The 20185-nt window shown below is 43.7% G+C and overlaps 1 protein-coding gene across 6 annotated transcripts in view; it reads left to right on the forward strand.

Moving 5' to 3' along the window:
* C3H3orf20 (chromosome 3 C3orf20 homolog) overlaps positions 1–20185 on the forward strand; it is a 58694-nt gene that overhangs the window by 12823 nt on the left and 25686 nt on the right. For 5 of the 6 annotated variants that reach the window (XM_037203921.1, XM_037203922.1, XM_037203923.1 and 2 more), the window contains 7 exons: positions 587–727; positions 8005–8121; positions 9018–9026; positions 9378–9507; positions 10435–10704; positions 15247–15396; positions 16885–17005. In XM_037203921.1, the coding sequence (XP_037059816.1) occupies positions 587–727; positions 8005–8121; positions 9018–9026; positions 9378–9507; positions 10435–10704; positions 15247–15396; positions 16885–17005 (938 nt within the window). The remainder of the gene's footprint in view (positions 1–586; positions 728–8004; positions 8122–9017; positions 9027–9377; positions 9508–10434; positions 10705–15246; positions 15397–16884; positions 17006–20185) is intronic. The other variant, XM_037203924.1, reaches the window with a different exon arrangement.

A 20185-nucleotide genomic window follows, 5' to 3' on the forward strand; every position in this document is an offset into this window, starting at 1 on the left:
GCTGCAAGAGCAGTGCTTCCCTCTTCCCTGCCCAGTACCCTCCTTTTGCACCCTCTGCTCTCCCACTTCTCTCCCAGTCACCCATCTCTGGAGTGCCCATTTGAAAGTTAGTGGTGGCAGTGAAAAGTTATAGACACTGAAAGAAGAGTTTGGGGTGATGGTGCAGAGGTGGGCAGAGCTGCATTGACAAGTGAAGACATAGAATTTGTAAATCAAGAGTTTGGTCCAGCCAATGGAAATTTCTAAGCCCAGTGCCTCCAAACTGAGGGCATCATTCCAGGGCTGGGAAAGAACCTAAAGCAGTGTCAACAGCAGCTTCTTGGAGGCCTCAGTGCTCAGCTATAGGCAGGCAGGCAGGCAGGCAGGCAGGGAGGGGGACTTCCCAGTGCTGCCTGCTGGATCTTGAGCTCTCTGATCAATCGAGTGTGCATGTCAGGAGCTCCTCATCCTTACATCATGAGTGAGTCTTCACCTTTTCCTGGGCCTTCCTAGTTTTTTACTATTTCTGGGCCATTTGCAAAGGTCTTTTTCTGGAAGAGTCATCGATGCCAGAAGGAAAATACTTTGTCTTTGCTCATTCCCTCAGCAGGTGCCAATCCTCTGGACATCACCAAGCGCTTTGTGGAGGCCAGCCAGCTCCTCCATCTCAATGCCAAGGAGATGGCCTTTGACTGCCTGATTGGCACTGTCGGAAAAAGCTGCTTTCGTACATCACAGCTGAGGAAAGGTGGGTGCCCTCCTGTAGGAAAAATGTGCAAACAGCCATCAAGAAGGTACTAGAAAGGCAAAAGCTACAGTTGAAAGGCCAAAGCTCCCAACGACTTGGGTGGCTGTGGAGCAGCAGGATCTGTAGACGTCATGCTGCTCACAAGGAGGGCTCATCCACCTCTGGTGGAGGGCAGCCTAGATTTTTGTTGGTGGAAATGTCTGCACCTCACAGTGTAGCCCCTTTTCCTGGTCCTTCTAGAGTATGCTTTTCAATAGTCTATGGTAAAATTTCTAAAATTTCCAGGCTGTTGCACATCAGTCCTTTAGTACACATGGTAAGGATGTCACAGCAATGATGTCACTACTCAGATCTTGACACTCTATGTCTGAGCTCACCTGCTCATGGCATATGGGAATCAGCTCCCATCTGCTGGACACAACTCAGCCCCATGCATACAAGCAGTCCTACAAGAATGCTTATTACAGAATCATTTGGAAAGGCAGAAAGATTAGAAAAAGCTGTCCATCAATGATGAATAAATTATGGTTTATGCAGATACTGTTTCATAGTGAGCAACAAAAATGAATAAATCAAGCTGGCCATACAACACACACCTGTTATCCTGGCACTCAGGTAGAGGCAGGAGAATTAGTTGAAGATCCTTCTCAGCTACATAATAAGTTTTAGGCCAGTCTGGGCTACATGAGACCCTGTACCCCTACTCTAAAGCATTAAGTGACTCAGAAGTGTAAGTAATTCTCAAAAAATATCATCTGGCAAAAGAAAAAGGTGTGAAAGGATATGTTTGTGGTGGTTTATTTAATAGTTTAATATAATCAAAGAGATGTTGTTTATGAATGTATCATAAAGTATGGGTGTACAGAACAGGAGAAGAAACATTAGAGGTGATCTTTGGAGATGTGGAAGTAGGAGAGCAAGATCAGCAATACTACAATTCACTCAAGTCAGCAGTTCAATGTTTGTCATATGGCTTCATTTCACTTACTTACCTGTGTGTGTGAAGAGAACAGCTAAGTTCTACCTACCTTCAAGTATACTATACAGTAAAAGTGAGAACACCTCCATGCTGCTCATTTGATCCCAGTTTTTACCCAATACCAACATCATCCTGGACATCCACAGCAACCACCGTTATTCTTTCTATTCTTTTGAATGTTTTAGATTTCACATGAGTGAGCTCTTGCAGGATTTATCTTTGGTGCCTGGCTTATTTTGCTTAGCATAATGACCTCTAAACTCCTCCATTTTGGTGTAAATGGTGGGATTTCATTACTTCTTAAGACCAAATACTATCCCACTCAGTATCGCATTCTCCTTATCTGTTCACCCACTGATGGATACTCAGGCTGATCCCATTTGGATGTTGGGAGTTATGCTGCATAAGTCAGTTATACAGACATCTCTTTATGACACTGACTTCATTACTTTTGGATACATACCTGCAAGTGGAGTTGCCATACATTAGATTTGTTTTTAAGTTTTTTCTTTTTTGTTTTGTTTGATACAGGGTCTTGCTATGTAGCCATTACTTTATAATTTGCCTGCCTTAGATTTCCAATTGCTGTGATTACAGGTGTGTGCCGCTCTGTCCAGCAATTTTAATTGTTCAGGGAATCTTTATTATGGCTATATTCAGTTACAATTACAAAACTCTTTCTCCCATTCCCTCATTAGCATTGTTATTGTTTTTATTTTTTCTTCATTATTATTATTTTGTTGTTTTTGAGGCAGGGATTCACTGTGTAGCCCTGTCTGTCCTAGAACTCACTCTGTAGACCAGGCTGGCCTCAAACTCACAGAGATCCTCCTGCCTCTGCCTCCCAAGTGCTGAGATGAAAGGTAGGTGCCACAATCACCCGGCTATTGCTTTTATTTTTGGTAAAAGTCACAATATGATATTTAATTGTGGTTTTGATTTATGTTCTTCTGATGATTAATAACTTTAAACATTTTTTCATATATTGTTGGCCATTTATATGTCTTTGGCAAATATCCATTCTGACCCTTGGTCCTTTTTTTCAATCAATTCCCCCTGTGATGTTTTCTGTCTTCAGCTTGGTTTGTACATTAGTGTTCATTTGAATGCTTAGCAATACTGTCATTAGACCTCAGAACAAATTAAAAAAAATAATTTATTTAACTTTATTTTATGTGCATTGGTGTGAGAGTGTCAGATTCCCTAGAACTGGAGCTACAGACAGTTGTGAGCTGCCACGTTGGTGCTAGGAATTGAACCCGGGTCCTTTGGAAGAGCAGCCAGTGCTCTTAACCGCTGAGCCGTTTCTCCAGCCCCAGAACAAATCTTATACCCGTGCTCTGTCACCTGCAGTCAGCTACCGTTACACTACTCCCTGCCACCAAGGCGGTGACTTTGTCAAGTTCTCCTGATGGTTGGGGGTTAAATACCTGATGACAGACACATCTAGAGCAAATCAGTTAAATAGTAAAATTCCATATCTAGGGGAAAAAACACAGGACTTCATGGAAGTTAACAAAAGTGATGTGGAAATCCCATGAAAGCTGCTGGTGCATGTTGTGGTGGGATGAAGAGGGGATGAAGAAGTTCCAGGACAGTCAGGGCTACGCAGAGATCTCACAACAAGGAAGGATGTCAGAGAAACCAAAAAGTTAGGAGTAAACGAGAAAGCCCTTGGATATTTTTGCCAAAGGCAGACCCATGTTTTCTTGCTTTACACAATTATTCAGGGAAAAGAAAATCAAACAAAAACTTAGTACACCATCTTAAATTTTGTAAGATTAGCACAACATGGCATAGAATTAGTATCAATCAATTTGCTAAACAAAATAAAATAAGGCTATTTTGATAAGTTTAAGTTTCTTTTCCTAAGATTAACTTCCAGTCGGACATTTCTCTCTTTCTGAGGAAGAAGAAATAGAGGTGTCCTTTTTAAGGGATTTCCTTGATGCCTAGTCTGAATTGGGTCGGTTAGGCCCTGGTGCCTCAAGTCTTCCAGTGTTGCTGTAAACAGTGGGTGGATAGTGATTGACACAGGGAGAGTTCTAGACTCTGTGTTCTGTTTCAGGGCTTACACACTTCTGTGGGCTCCAGGCATTTTACATGATTGTGAGAGTGTGTCCAAAGACCTCATAGGAGCCAGGCCAATCCTTGAGATTTTCATATCTGAGTCAGGGCAGCCCTGTATCCACAGATGCATGTGTGTGGGTTCAGCTAATCGGCAGTGAGGCTGCAGAGACACAGCTTCAGCTGTCACCCTCAGCAGCCTGAGGCAGGAGATGCTTACATTGTTAGGGACCTCAGCTCCAACAGAACTGGGACTCATGGTTGCTCAAAAGAGTTTCAGGACCAGCTGGCTTATGAATAAGCAGAGTTGGAAATTTTATTGGAGATATTTGAACACAGTCTTAAGTATGAGGGTTTAGAAGAAGAGAGCCAGTAAGAAGAAAGTAAGACACACTCAGATGTGTGTGTTTTTTTTTGGGGGGGTGCTTTCCAAGGGACAGTAGGGGAAAGTAAGATATATGCAAGCATGGACAGGGGTTCCTCAAGGGAGAGACATATTAATTGTCTTAGTATTGGCCATGTATACCATTTGATAGCTCTCAAGTTACATCTCAAGAGATTACTACAGTTTTCCTCCCCATTTCTTATTCTTTTGATGAGATAGTGAGGTGGCTCCAACAATGCTTGGGATGAGATTATAGCCTGAGGAGGTAAAACCAGAAGCCACTGTTATGTCCTTTCCCCATAAATGGGATTTCTGATGAGGTCCCAAGAAAATTGCCACTTTACATCTGGGAGAGAGAAAGGCCTTGAGCAGCATGGTCACCTGGGTTAGAGAGTTCTTGCTTTGCTGGTGGGAGGTTTCAACTTGATTCCAGGGTGCAGGGGTCCTTTTCTCATGTCACTAAAAATTTCCCTGCCCCAAACCAACCACAGAATTAAAAATATTTTTAAGGGGGCTAGAGATGGCTTGGCAGTTAAGAGCACTGGCTGCTTTCTCATAATAACCTAGGTTCAGTTTCCAGCACCCACATGGCAGCTCACAACTACCTGTAACTCCAGTTCCAAGGGATCTGATGCCTTCTTATCTCCATGAGCACCAGGCATGTATATTGTGTACAGATACACATGCAGGCAAAATACACATATACATAAAATAATAATAAAAACTTAAAATTTACTTCTAAGACTTTGCCTCTGGCTGGGCAGTGGTGGCACATGCCTCTAACCCCAGCACTTGGGAGGCAGAGGCAGGCAGATTTCTGAGTTAGAGGTCAACTTGGTCTACAGAGTGAGTTCCAGGACAGCCAGGGCTATACAGACAAACCCTGTCTCAAAAAAACAAATACTGCCTCTGTTTGGAGTGTATACATTTTCCCTCATTGCTTTCTCCTGAATAACACATGGCAGCCACTGGCATAGCATTCATATTGTATTAAGTGTCACGAGCCATCTGAGGATAATAAAATGTACTGGTTGGAGAGATAGCCCAATTAGTAAAGTCCCTGAGTCAAATCACTAGTAATGCCAGTGCTCAGGAGATAAAGAGGAGGACCCCTGGGCCTTACTGGCCAATTCAGAGACCCTTGTCTCAAAAACAAGGTGAAGGGGACAGAGAGAGTTAGAGTGCTCACTGCTCTTGCAGAGAACCTGATTCCAGCTACCAGCATCCATGTCCAATTCTTGTAACTCCAGTTCTAGGGGAGCTGATGCCTGTGGCCTCCGCAGGCACCGGCACTCAGGCATGCACGAGCACACATGTACACACACATACACACACACACACACACACACACAGAGAGAGAGAGAGAGAGAGAGAGAGAGAGAGAGAGAGAGAGAGAGAAGAAGAAGAAGAAGAGAGAAGGAGGAGGAGGAGGAACCAGTGTCCTGTGGATACTAAGGATGATTCTGTTCTGAGAAATAATTCTTACTATCTTTAAAAGATAAGTTGTATTTCACCTCATGAAGTACTTTAAGCTTATTTTCAGAATGACAGGCTTTTGGTTCCAAGGTACAGACCTCTTGAACCCCTCAGAGCTTATGATTCATGGGGTGACAGTGAGAAGAGAGTTCAGCTGGACTGTGACCTGGAGCATCATTGGCGGCGGGGGTGGGGGATTTGGGGGGGGATGAAGAAGCCCCTCCCATCATGGAGCTTACTCAGAAATCTCTCACTGGCTGATACTTGGTACAGATGTTCATCTCTCTCATTTTAAAAATTTGTATTGCTATTGTATATGTGTTTATGATGTGTACATGTGGAGGTCAGAGGACAGCTCTAGGGAGTCCATTTGCTCCTTCCATCGTTAGACAGGTTCTGGGGATTGAACTCAGCTCATCAGGCTTTTGAAGTGTTTTTATCTACTGAGCTATCTCCCTAGCCTAAGATAGTCTTCTCTTTTAAAAATGTTTGAGGGTTTTTTTTAGGGGGGGTGGGTGGTCACAATAGTCAAATACAATGGAAGGAATGATCCATTTATTTCTTTTGGGAAAGCATTCATTTGACTCAGATTTTAATTAGCTAGATTTCCCAGTGCATTAAGTTCAAAGTATGATAGTTTGTTACAAAATTTGTGTTTTTATTGGCTGAATTCTAGTAAATATGCCTGGCATATCTCTTTAAATCTAGCCAGAATATACCCTTTGCTAAGGTGACATTTCTATGGTCATAAGACTGCTTCCTGCTTGTCTTCCTGTCCTGACACCTGCCCTCCGGGCTTGTCACAGACAAACACAGGGCTGCTCCTTTATTCTCATCTGACAGTGGCATTACTGAGTAAAATATCCAAAAACAAAACACTCTTGTTATCTTGGGTCATGCATACATGTTTTGATAGTATTGTCATTGTCTCTCAGTTTCTGTTACATGGTCAACTGAAAATGTTTGCCAGGTTGGCTGAACGGTTTGCATGTGAGAGGGGACAGATTCCCTCCAACACTCAAGTTCATATTTAGCTAAGAGCTTAACATCACATGCTTTTTGCTTCTAATTCTATATGCAACTGTATGCTCATCACTTTTTTCCTTCTGGTGTATTGATTAAGATTAATTTCCCAGGTGAGAGATTAGTAGGGCAGAGGGTCACAGTCTGTGCATAACTTCTACATGATTTTTCTCTACATGGACAGGTTGACAAGTATTAGTTCTTACTTGCTTTTCTCTTTTGAACTAGTGTAGAAGGTACTGAAAGCTGTTTTCATTTTAATACCTGAAACATTAGCAAAAGTGATTGATCATCCAGGGTGGAGGCTCTGTTTATAGTCTTTGTCTACTTAATGAGATTGAGTTTACCATTTTCTTTATGAATTTGAGTGTGTTGAGTGAATGTCTGAGCATTGTCCAACACTGGTTTCATGTCCAACTAGTAACATAACTGTATCTGGGGAAATAACAAATGAATGAGGCAGTGGGCTTCATATAAGATTGTAACTAGGAGTACAGATAGATATCCTACAGAGACCCCCTTGTGCTCTTCCCTTTGGCTGTCAGACTACTGACATAATGAACCCCAAAGAATTGGGATTGCCCCAGGAGTCTTGTGCTTCGGAAGGGAAAGACTTGGGCCTTGTTGCTAATCAGTGGGGGACCTTGTCTCCAAGGAAGAGATTTCACACAGAGCAAACAACTTGCAGGGCACAGATCAGAAGCAATGCTTTGTCAAGTGTTGGGCAGGACTGCTTAGTAATACGTAATTCTTGTCCTCTCTTTAAACCTAAGCCTCACGTAGTACCAAGAAGATGGACTTGGGGTTGGCAGGGGTCAGTGGACCTCTTGATTTATTTCTCTTCCCAATGTGGCCAAGGGTACTACATTAGAACTAAGGAGCCACCTATCAGGTGGCGGCACAGAAGACAGTGTGAGACTGTGGGCTGAAAGACTGTTAGAAGAACATCTGATTCCCGTGCATTAGCTAAGGGGAGCCTACTCTCATTCCTTCCTCCTTGCTGCCTAGCTTTGTCCACACTTAGTGCCACACCGACATTTGCATTTGCCCTTAGACGAATTCACCTTGTGCTTGGTTTCTGCTTCTTATGTAAGTGTGAGAGGCTCTTCACCCTTAAGAGGCTGGGGCAGGGAAACCTGTAAAGGGGAGCCCTAAAATGTCACTTGCTATTCTGAGCTCATCTATACATCTAGAAGTCTCTCCTCAGAAGACTTCCTAGTTGGTTATGACTACAGGTAACTTTGTAATATCTGACCCACTATCTTGTTTAAGCAAGAAAACTATATTACATTTTTGCAATTGAACTGAAATTTTAAGAGATGGTAAAGATTCATTCTTCTTCCCTAGAATCCTCCATGAACATTTCTGCCATTGGAGTGAGCACACCTTATCAGCTGGTCTACCAGACGTCCACAGCCTGTCTGAGCTTCTCCCTCTCCACAGGAAAGGAAGTCAAGAAGAAAGGTGAGAAAGACAGTAGTGTTTCCAGCCAGACACACATTCTCTCTCTCTCTCTCTCTCTGCCTTTCTCTCTCTGGGTGGGGGTGTTATACACACACCCCTATCCTTGGTGATGGTGGATTGAGAGGAGAAATGAATGACTGGATCTGCATCTAGCCTGTGCAGTTGGTGGCTGGTTAGGTTTATATCTAATAGAAGGGTGTTCAGCTCACTGAGATTCAGCAGCCTGTGACACGGATCCTTACAAGCACCCCAGAGCTGCAGCACATCCAGTCACTGCAATCAGAATAGTATTCCATTCCCATGTGTGTACTCCACACAATCCATTCCTTCAACCCAGACAGTCTCCAGATAGCTGTGAGTGAGACAGCTCTGTCCAGCCATACCATCAGTGGGGAAATAGTGGTATTTGTATCCCAAACTTAGCAGGCTCCAGTTCTGTGTTCTAGAAGGGGCTACTATGTGTGGGCAGAAAGCAAAGCCACAAAAGACTCCCTGACCTGTTGAGAAAGGCCCACACAGAAAGGCCCTCTGTTTATAGTCTTTGCCTACTTAATGAGGTTGAGTTTACCATTTTCTTTATGAATTTGAGGAGTGTGTGTGTGTGTGTGTGAGAGAGAGAGAGAGAGAGAGAGAGAGAGAGAGAGAGAGAGAGAGAGAGAGAGAGAGAGGAGAGGCTTTTGTCTTTCACAAGATGGAACTTTAAACAGTAGGTGGGAGAAAGAAGCTCCAGGGGGAAGATTTGGTGGAGAGGGACCTGCGGGGAGTAAGAGAGGCCTCAGGACCTCCCACCCACCCTGCCAAGTATGATGACAGCATGGACTAGACAGACAGGCAGGGGAGGACTGGGTGGTGAAGGAGGGCAGGGTTGACTCATTTTCCCCCTTTGTTTCCCACAGACACTGGAGGTAAGGCTGGAAGTTGAAAAGCTTGAAGCCAAGTCTTCACCCCTCCTGGCTGCCTGTGTGACTTGCTTTCCTCATGCTTTGCTCTCCTTGGTAAAGGGGACTGGTTATAGGGAACGGTGGAGGCATCGGCATTAAGCCCACTTCATTGCTCTGGTTGCTGTTCATCACTGTGTTCCGCAGTCTCTGACGTACCTTTAATTATTGACTGGCTGAGTTAGCAGCCAACCATCCCCATTGCTGCAGAGCCCAAAAGAGCCTCCTAACGTGTTCTGCAGCCCTCCTCCAGGAGAATGTGATGCTCAAGAGCTCACCTCTAAAGCCCCCCATATTTCATCCCACCTCTAACTGCAGGCAAAAAGGCTATAGATGAGATCACGTCCCCTCTCCCTCGAGTTCGAACCCCTCCTGAAAGCATCATCTTCGAGATCCAGGACCCCTGTCCTGAGGCCCGGGAAAAGCTGCAGGATATGTGTCGCCACATGTGAGTGCCTAGATATGGGGATGGCATCCACAGGACTTGGACAAAAGGATAGATGGGTGTCACAGCAGTAAGTGCACTCCCCATGTCAGTCCAGCTGTGTCCGTCTCTCTCTCTCTCTCTCTCTCTCTCTCTCTCTCTCTCTCTCTCTCTCTCTCTCTCACACACACACACACACACACACACACACACACACACACACACACACACACGAGCCCATGGTCCTTCCAATTTACAGATAAGAGAAGTAAAGCAGTTCCTGAGCTCACCCAGCACTGTCAGCCCAACTCCTGTTCAATGCTCTTTGCCTCTGCAACATCCTCCTTCACCCAAGGAAGTTTTTTGTGTGGCTCCTGGCAGTTCATAGGCTTTGTGCCCTAAGTGGTAATTTTTTGGCTTGATTTCCTAAGTATTCAAGAAAAAGAAGTCTCCCCAAACAAAATATTTCATCCATATGGGTGATTCATAGTATATTATTTGGGAACACTGTGAGGCCTAGCAGAAACTATTTCTCTAAGAGTCCAGCTTCATTTCACACCTAAGTCATATATATCTCCTGGGATCACCGGGCCAGGGCACAGGTAGGCAACAGCTACCCTGTTCACCTCTAGAAGGAGCCTACCTGGAACTTCAGGATGGGGGAGTGAGGGGATAGTCTGTCTCCAGCTGCTCCAGAGTTCCCTCTGTGCATAGCTCCATTCCATAGGTCCAGACAGACATTCAGACACAGCTGGCCTTTTCCAGGCATTTTCCTATTTCCTCCTAAATATACTATACTACCTTTGCATATGAGGAAGAACAGGAAGGGGATGATACTTCAGGACAAGGGGACTGGGGTGGGAGACTTAGATGCTGGGAAGGGGCTGCAGAGAACCTCTCTGGAGAGTGAGAACCGAGCGCCTAGAAGATGCGTTCATCTCCTTCCCACAGAGAAGCCGAAAGGATCTTGTGGAGAGGGAGGAATATCTCCTGCCCAATGATTTTACGCAACTACAGGGCAAAGATATCCTCTCATTTAATGGTGACCTCCAAGGGGGACACTCACCATCCTCCCACTGCGGGGACTCAGATTACTACTTCCACTCTTCACCAGCCTTCCAGCCACCATGCTCACGCGGGCCGCCATTCTCAAGAGTGGAAGGGGCCCAAGAAGCCCGTCAAGCTGCATTACACTTTCTATGATGGCTCTTCCTTCATTTAATATCCTTTTGATGGGTGTTGCTCTTTCTCCCTAACTCAGCCCCAGAGAACTCCAGGGCTTCAAACAGCTAACTGTTCAATGGGGATTCTTGGTCAACTAGAGAAGCCTGGTGAGGATGCTCCAGGGGTAAGTGTTGGTTGGTCCAGGTCAAGCTCTGAAGGGTCTAAGTTCAGAGTTGAAGTACAAGTTCAGTGTAGTTCAGATCAGCAGGAGTATATCAAGCCCCTGACACCTGTGAGAAGCTTGTCTGTGTAGGCGGGCCCCTGCCTTTAGGACTCTGCCAGGAGAGAGGAAGCTACAGACAGGGTGGTTCATTTCCAGCTGAGAGAAAAGTGAGGTGTCCCTAAATGCTTTGGAGGGTGTTTCCTGGACCCTTATTCACTAGTTGTGTCCTGTGGTCCTTGTACTTCACCTCCATGGTCCAAGTGCTTGGAGTCTAAGCACTCATCCCATTTGCTGCACATCTGTTTGATCTGCAGCTGAGGTTTGCCTTGGTGTGGCTGAATCCGAATGTTGGGTGCAAAAGTGGCAGAAGAGGACACAGTTCCCATATGAATCCGATGGGCACTATAGAATCTTTCTAGAAATATGCACATGTGTGTATATCCACACACGTGCAAATTGTGAGCTGCAGCTGCAGGGAACTTCTGGTTACTGGAAAACTGCCTTTCTGCCTGGGCTTGAACTCTAGCTCAGGAAAGCTCAGATGTTGAAAAGGCACATCCCTTCAGAGGGTGAGCCCAAGGTTTGTGCATGCCTTGGTAGGTTGAGTTGGTTGATTTTCCTACTCACAGAGATGTAACAAGTAGCTGTTATGTACAGTGGATCATTAGAATGAACTGGATAGACCATTCATGAGAGCCTCAGAGGGAGCAACTTCAGTTTGATTGCCATCTTCTAAAATTAGGAAAGGAATTTGAATTTGACCATAAGGGTAAAAAAGAGAGATCCCTATGGAAAACATGGAGGTATAAAGTCCCCTCAGACACTGTGCCTTTCAGGAATCTCTCACTTGTTCCCTCCCCAGCATCTTCTAGAGCTACACCAGATCCAGATGCCCAGCCTTAAGGCAATGTGAACTCTGAGTCCATTGGAGGTAAAGCACTTATTCCAGGTTCTGAGCTACACTGATTTCAAGGATGGGATACACAGAGTCATCTAGTTCTACTCCTTTGTTATAGAAACAGGGAAACTGAGCCCCAAAGAGGCAGTCTGACCTACTAAATGTCACAAAGGGAACTTGGTGGCAAAGCCTCAAGAGAAAAGGGGCTTTTGTGCCTCTATTTTGGTCCTCTCTCAGATACCAATGTTATACCCTTAAAGATTATTCTGCATAGTAGAAAGCATGTAAGGGAGACTTGGAAGGGCCCTGGGTTCTCAGATCTTCTCCCATTGGAGCAGAGGGCAGGTGTCTGAACTATCTCAGCTACTTTCCTGGGGCCATGGCACCAAACAGACTTGCCCCCTCCTCTTGACTGAACTGGGGATTCAGGATTTAAGTGCATGTCAAAGAAGTCTCATTGTTTCTCTGCCCATAAATGAATCCATTCTTCACATTCTCCCAGCCCTGCCTCTCCTGCTTCTAATACAGAAGAAGCAAACTCCTTCCAAGGCAGCTGCTGCTTGAGAAGGCTGTGGTGCGCCTTTACCCCTTATTTCTGATTCTTCACTGCATTAACCAGGTTCAACACTGTGTTTACAAGTTACCTTTCTAGAAATGGGACCAGAAAGGGGCTGCCTTGGATCTTTATTCCTGCCTGGCCCAGAATTCTGAGGTCCCCTATGTGGAACCACCTCAAACCTCTTGTCCATTGCTGCAGGAACGCTTGACTTCTACTCCAATAGTGGTGACATCTTGACGATTAGTCCATTTTCTCCTTGGGAGTTACAGGGGCCAGGTTCACTTATTTTCTATAGTCATTGCTTGTCTGGTTGATGTGACAAAATAACCACACCGGGTATTTTGGGGAGGAAGAGTTTATTTTGGCCCTCAGTTTGAAGGTATAGTCTTTCATGTCAGGTATGGTGGCAGATGTGTGAAGTGGTTGATTACATGAATCACAGCCAGGAAACAGATGAATGCCAGTTCTCTGCTTGCTTCTTCCTTTTATCCAGTCCTGGGACCCTGGCCCATAGAATAGTGCTGCCCACATTCAGGATAGGTCTTCCTACGTCAGTTAAACCCCTCTTGGAGGAAATGCCCTCACAGATACCCCCAGAGGCTTGTCTCCTACATAATCCTAAATATCATGATGTTGACAGCCACATTAGCCATCAGAGTGACCTTGCACACATTATTCAATCTGTGTGCCTCACTTCTCTTGGTTACATGATGAGTGAGCTGTATCCAGTAGTCTTAAAGAAGTTCTGTTTCACTGTGTTCAAAGGCTAAGGTGCACCAGCCAGCTGTTGGATCCCTCCTGAGTGAAACATGTTTGGAAAGCTTTTCTTCACCTCCTGGCTTCTTCAAAATTCTGGCTTTAGCCACCAATACTGTTTTTACACACAAGCTCAGATAAAAATGATAGGTCTTTGTTCATGGTGGCCAAGTTGGCCAGTTGCAAGCTATAGCTGATTTGAACATCCTGGTGCAGCAACCAGGTCTGTGTTCATGTCACCATTCTTCACAGGAATCAGCTGGAATCCCCTGGTTTGGACTTGTGCTTTCCTGATGACAGTGATGCTGAACAACTTTGCATTTGCTTCTCTCTGGCAAGTGGTCTTTGGAGAAATGTGTGTTCTAGTCTTTTGCTCATGCCTTGATTGTGTTTTGGCGAGGAAGTTGCTAGAACTTGAACCTAAGGCCTCAAATGTGCCAAACATATTCTACCACTCTAACCCCAAAGGTTGTTAATTTTGACGAAATCCCATTTTGTTGCTAATGCTTTTAGTTTCAACATCCATGACATCATTGTTAAATCCAGATCTTGTGTTTTCTTATATCAGCTTTATAGGTGAAGTTCTTAAGATAAGTCTTGGAGGTATTCAGGGTCAATATTTGCATCTTGTATGAGCTCAGGGCCTGGTTTCCTTCCTCTGCACAGGGGTGTACTGTTGTCCCAATGCAGTTTGTTGAAGAGATCATTCTTTCCACTTGGAATGGTCCTGGAGATCTTGGCAAAAATAGATTGACTATAGATGGAAGGATCTATTTTTAGACTCATTTTTAATCCACTGTTGGAATTTTGGTGTCTATCTTTATGCCAGACCACATTGATTTAACTATTAAAGATTTGTGGTAAGTTTTCAATCAACAAGTGTTGTGAGTCTCCCCAATTTGTTTGTTCATTTTTTTTAATTATTTGAGATTTCTTTCTGCTTTCTTTCTTTTTTGATATAGGGTATCTCTGTGTAGCCCTGGCTGACCTGCACTCACAAAAATTTGCCTGCCTCTGCCTCTCAAATGCTAGGATTAAAGGTGTGTGCAACCATGCCTAGCTTCACTCAGTGTATTTTACTTTTGTAGATATCCTTTCTGTCTCCTCTCTTTCCTGGCTTTCTGGGACTCCTGTTGTACATATGTTGGTATGCCTAATGAGCTTTCCAGAGGCTCTGAGATTCTATTCTTTCTTGAATTTTTTTTTAAAGGTAGTACCTCACATTGTAGTTCAGGCTGACCAGAAACTATGTAGCTCAGGCTAGCTTAGAACTCAGTCATTCTCCTGCCTCAGTCTCCAAAGTTCTGAGATGCTAGGTATGAAGTATCATACCTAGTTCCTTCTTTTCCTATATGATGTACAGTCTGGATACTCATTTCAGCTCATTGGTTTTCCAGGACAATGGTATTTTTCTTTTATTGTTTTAACTTACTGCTTTATTTGTTTAATGAAATCTTTGTTTCAATTATTGTACTACCTACTCAGCTCTAGAATTTCTGATGGGTCACTCTGTGTCATCTCTACCTGCTTATCACCTTCCCTCTTTCCATTTCTGTTTTTATTTGGCTGGTAGGAAATATTTGGGAGGACAAATTGTAATACTAGTCACTAGAGTCCTCCTACCTGGAGCACTGGCTTCTGCAATTCTATATAGAGAAGTCGCTGCTGACACTGTTCTTCTGAGGACTAGTGCTTCTTGGGGCCTTCTGAGCTACGGAAGGAGCAGAGAGAATGTATTTTTCTACTAGACTGGCCAAAAGGGGAGGCAGCATGACAGTACTAGAAATACTGCTGGTTCTGGAGATCATGCCCTGGCTTTGTCACTCACTTGTGGTACAAGATGAGACAAGGCATGGGGTGACCTCCTCACCCTGGTTTTCCTAAGACCTTCATGTTTGAGCACTAAAAGTCTATGTTCCCAGTACCATTTAGACCTGTGAAAACCTGGACATGTGAAATGGAGAAAGGCCCTGGGGCATGGCTGGGTTCCATGCCATGCCAATTGTTTAGTTGTGACCCATGCAACGCACAGGCAGGACCTTTGAAGGAAGGGGACAATGTACAGCAGAAGAATCCTTTCCTGTGGAGGCCTGTTGCTGTGGGGATTCTGATAACCAGCTCCAGGAGAGTTCTCTATTCGTTTGACTTGACTGTATCTGCCAGCTATCCCTCCGGAAACATCGCCATGCTTCAGATCCCCACGTGCTGCAGAGGGAAACCCATCACCTGCCTCTTTAACGACGTACCTAACACCTTCCTGGCTCTGTTCAATTCTGACGGCCAGGGCTGTGTTTACTACAACCTGAAGAACAGGTGAGTAGGTCAAGGGAAGTCTAGCCTCATGAAGTATCCCTTGAGGTAATGGTTTCATATATAAGGTGATGACTTACAGTTCCTAGTTAAAGGAATCTAGGGAAGCACTGAGGCAGGGAAGCAGTGCCGGTTAAACTTGTGGTACTTTGAGGCCCAGCTGCTGGGTACATGTTGCACTTTCCACGGTGAGAAGAAACCCACTCTAAATCCACCCCTGGGTACACCAGAACACAGATCTCCATTCTTGGTCAGATGTACAGGGTAGTTTATTTTGGTTTGTTTTTGTTTTTTGAGTAAGAGTTTCTCTGTGCAGCCCTGGCTATCCTGAAACTTGTTCTATAGAACAGGTTGGCCTCAAACTAACAGAGATCTGCCTGCCTCTCTGAGATCTCCCAAGTGATGGGATTAAATGTGTGCACCACCACTATGTGGCTGATACACAGGGTTTTTGTTGTTACTGTTTTTCAGTGCTGAGGACCAGAACCTCATAAATGCTAGGCAAGTACTTTGCCACTGAGCCATATCCCCAATTCTCACCCCTGGAAGAATTCTTTAGTGGAAAAAGTGTCTTACACTAGGAACGGGTAAACAATGTGTGAATACCACTTTTGTGGTGTATTAATTACTTTACCCATTACTGTGGCAAATTAGCCACTTGAAGAAGGAAAGATTTATTTTGGTTCACAGTTTCAGAGGTGCTAGTTTGTCATAGCACAGTGGATTAGAGAAGTTCACATCATGGTGACCTAGGAAATAGAGAAAGGGGCTTACAACAAGGGACCAGAGCAAAATACAGCCCTCCCCAAGATGTAACTCAGTGACTAACTTCCTCCACCTAGGCTTCCTCTTGTCTTTCACCACTTCCTAATGATGCCAGCATATTATGAACCCATCAAAGGATTAACCTGCTGATCAGGACCAGATCTGTTCATCTCTGAAAGCACAGATAGACCCAGAGGCATGCTCCACTAATCTAGGCATGTCTAAGCTACTCAAATTGACAATTCAGATTAACCACCACATGGGGGGTCTCTTAAGAGCAGCACATACTCTTGACAGCTAAGAGTTGATCTTTATGTAGCTTTTCATAAGTTATTTTGGAAAAAGTTACTTCCTTTCATATTTAGATGTTCTAGCTCACATTTTGGTGCTTGATATCTTTGTGATATCCTTTCTGGACTACAGGAAAAAAATCATTTTTCATCTTTTGGGTTTTGCTTCAGCCTATATTATCTACCTCAGCCTGTACCTTCTCCACAGATGCCCCACTAGCATCAGTTGGTGTAAAGAGTCTTAGACTGCAGTGGGTGGAAAGGTGAAGCTGGTCACAGGAGTCCAGATTCTTTCCTTCCCTTCCTCTAGTTTATGTCAGGTAAACATTCCTTCAGACTGGGGCAGACTCTCCTAGCCCTGCCTGCCTGTAGCCAAAGTGATGAGGGAATTCTTTCAGAGCCTATAAGTAGTTTCTATCTTCTGTGTATCTTCCAGCTGTCCATATGTCGTGGTTTTGGATGAGGAAGGTGGAATCACAAATGACCAAAAGGGCTACATAGTCCATAAGTGGAGCTGGGCTAACAAGACTGAGACATTGCTCTCTCTGGAATACAAGGTATGTGGGCATCATCGGTAGGGGGTGGTTTCCACAGGCTACTCAGCATCAAAAGGCAAGCACCTGTAAGACATCACTGCCCCAGTGACCACATGATCTTGTTCAGAGGTCATGAGTCAGTCAGTAGTGGTCCAGAGTAGACTCACTTGCTTTTCACCAGCCTATAGCAACTGTGGGCTACTTTACTGATCCTTCCTATTTGATTTTTATTTATATTGTTCCATTTTATTGTAAAATATTCATTTTATGAAGCAACATTTTATAGTAGTTGACAACTTAATTTTTAATATCTTTAGCTTTTAGTTTTTTTTGAAATTTATTATATTTATTTTGTGTTATATAAAATTGGCTAGTAAAGAACTAAGCAATACTTGAAGAGTTGGAGAACTTGGGCTCCTTTTATGCTAGCTCTCCTGGACTGAGCTTGTGCTCTGTGAGTCTAGTTACTGCCCACTTGTAGTTGCTTACAGTTTTTATAGGCTTGTAATTTCCTGCCTGCATGGCTGTTTGCAGGTAGTCTTTGTGTTTCATGACCAAGAAGGGAAATTTTCACTGTGCTTAAGCATGCTTACAAAAGCGAATAGTATGGGTATCAGTTAGGACATTCTACCTTGAGTAAACAGGACTTGTTGTCTAGTCAGACAGCTAGCTGTACCAGCAGGGGCACAGGAACAGAATTTGGCATACTTATGCTGGAAGCAAGGCTTTAATTCATTTGTCTCTGTATCTCTATAACTCTTAAGCCAAAATTGTTATTCAGCTATCAGAGTGTGAGACAGCAATTTGACTAGGTAAGGAACATACTTAATAAACATACAGCATATATTTACTTATTTATTTATATGTGCATGCGCGTGCGAGCATGAGGGCATGTCATAACACACACGCAGAGGTCGGGGACAACTTGCAGGAGTTCGTTCTCTCCTACCATGTGAGTCCCAAGACTTGAACTTGTCTGTCTTGCAGAATGCACCTTTACCCACTGAGCCATCTTGCTGACCTTATAGTTGTTTTTTTTTTTTTTATAGTGCCCACTGTGTGACTTTCCTGGAAGATGTGAACAAATGTCTATTTCACCCTAGATAGGGCATGAATGCATGACCAATGAAATGGTTCTACCATAGTGTAGCTTGACAAACAAGTTTATTGGAGTTACTTATCAACGTATGAATGAGAGTTACTTGCAAAGCCTGAATGACTCAAAAGCAACTAGCTGCATTAGTAGACATCTATCTTGTCCTGGTTGATAATCCACAAAAGATGTATCCCTGGAGTTCTCTACACAGCTTGTAGGCAGCTAGACAGGTACTAGAGTCTCTCCAGACAGCTTAGCTGGTCCCAGAGTCTCCTCCCCAGAAGTTGTTTATCTCTTGTATAATGAGGCAGAGGCCCTGTGAATCTTTTAAATTTCAGTTTTCCTAGATTTGCAAGCTTATTTATTTCCTAAATATTAGGAGCCTCCTTCCTTCTTCCAGGACAGTGTTCCAGTTCAGGGGAAATTGCTGCACAATAATGCCTATCTGTGGCAATAATGCAGACAGGCTAGCAATGAACTCATAATCTTTCTGCTCAGTCTTCTGAGTGCTAGGATTACAGGTATGCACCATCATGCTCGGCTTTTTAGCATTGTGCCTTACTTTAGTTCACCCTGGAGCTGCACAGCAAAGGTCTGTGCAATCAGAAGTAGCCTGGAATAGAAAGTAGCCCTTGAGTTATAACATGGAGTGACAGTGTATGATGATTCAGAGGTTGGGAAGAGAGGAGGAGTCTAGATAAAATGAAAGAATAAACATTACTCCTAAAGGCTTTATGTTGGAGGGCCTGGTGTGGCACCCACCTAAGAGTTCATATGTTCTTCTGTAGGAAGGGCACAAAAGGAGTAGATGACATAGGATGGAATGACAGGCACCAGGTGTCAGGCTCTGGGGAGTTAGTACGCTGTCTTTAACCAGTTTTAACTCAGATACTGGCTATTTCTAACTCCCTTCACCCTGCCATCCAAATCTAAGCTACTCACTGCTATTATTTCTCTTCAACTTGAAGAACTTCTTTGGCAGTTTTATAAATACAGATCTTCTGGCAACAAGTTTGCTGTTGTTTTCATGTGAAAAATGTCACTGTTAAGGGATAGTTTTATGAGATATGAGATCCTGAGTTGACTTTATTTTTTGCTTTTAACATTTTAAAAATAGTGTTCATTATGCCTTCCCTCCGTAGTTTAGGATGAGAGTCTGCATCTGTAGTTACCCAAATCTGTTTGCTTTCTCTGGTTGCTACTTTTTAAAGGTTTTCTCTTGGTTTCTAGGCTGCTGGTTAGCTTTTGTCACTTTGACACAAACCTAGACATATCTAGGAAGAGAGGGAATCTTAATTGGGGAATTAACTCTCATATCGGATTGGCCTGTATGCAAGTCTGTGGGGGTATTTTTTTTTTAACTAATGATTGATGTGGGAGGCCTCAACACACTGTAATTAGTGTCGTCCCTGGGCAAGATGGTCCTGGGTTGTATAAGGAAGCAAGCTGAGGGGCTGGAGAGATAGCTCATTGATTAAAAACATAGGCTGCTCTCCCAGAAGATCTGAGTTTGATTCTCAGCATCCCTATGGCAGTTAACACCCATTTGTAACTCCCTCTCTGACCTCCATGAACAGTGTATACACATGGTACACAGACATACATACAGGCAAAACACCCATACATATAAAATAAAGATCAATAAAAGAAAGGAAAGAGAGCTGAACAAGTGATGGGGAGCAAGGCGGTAAGTAGCATTCCTCCATGGCCTCTACTTCAGTTTCTGTCTCCATGTTCCTGCCATACTTGAGTTCCTGCCTTGACTTCTCTCAGTGATGGACTGTGATGAGGACATGCAAGTCAAACCCTTTCCTCCCAAATTTGCCTTTGGTCAAAGTGGTCTTCATCACAGCGATAGAAAACAAACTAGGACACTTAAAGTTTGATGATTTGTTTAAATATGACTGTCGTGTTTATTCTATTCATTTTTGAGCCTTTTAAAATTGTTAAGTATATGTAAATTCATTTACTCAAATTTGGAAAATCTCTTACATCATTCCTAGATGTATAAACAATACAAAATGCAACTGTGTCCCAGACTTTCTCCTTTTCTTTGGAGGTTCCAATTATATGTAGGTTTTTTTTTTTTTTTTTTTTTTTGAGAC

Source organism: Peromyscus leucopus, chromosome 3 (assembly GCF_004664715.2).
Source record: "Peromyscus leucopus breed LL Stock chromosome 3, UCI_PerLeu_2.1, whole genome shotgun sequence".
NCBI classification, from domain to species: Eukaryota; Metazoa; Chordata; class Mammalia; order Rodentia; family Cricetidae; genus Peromyscus; species Peromyscus leucopus.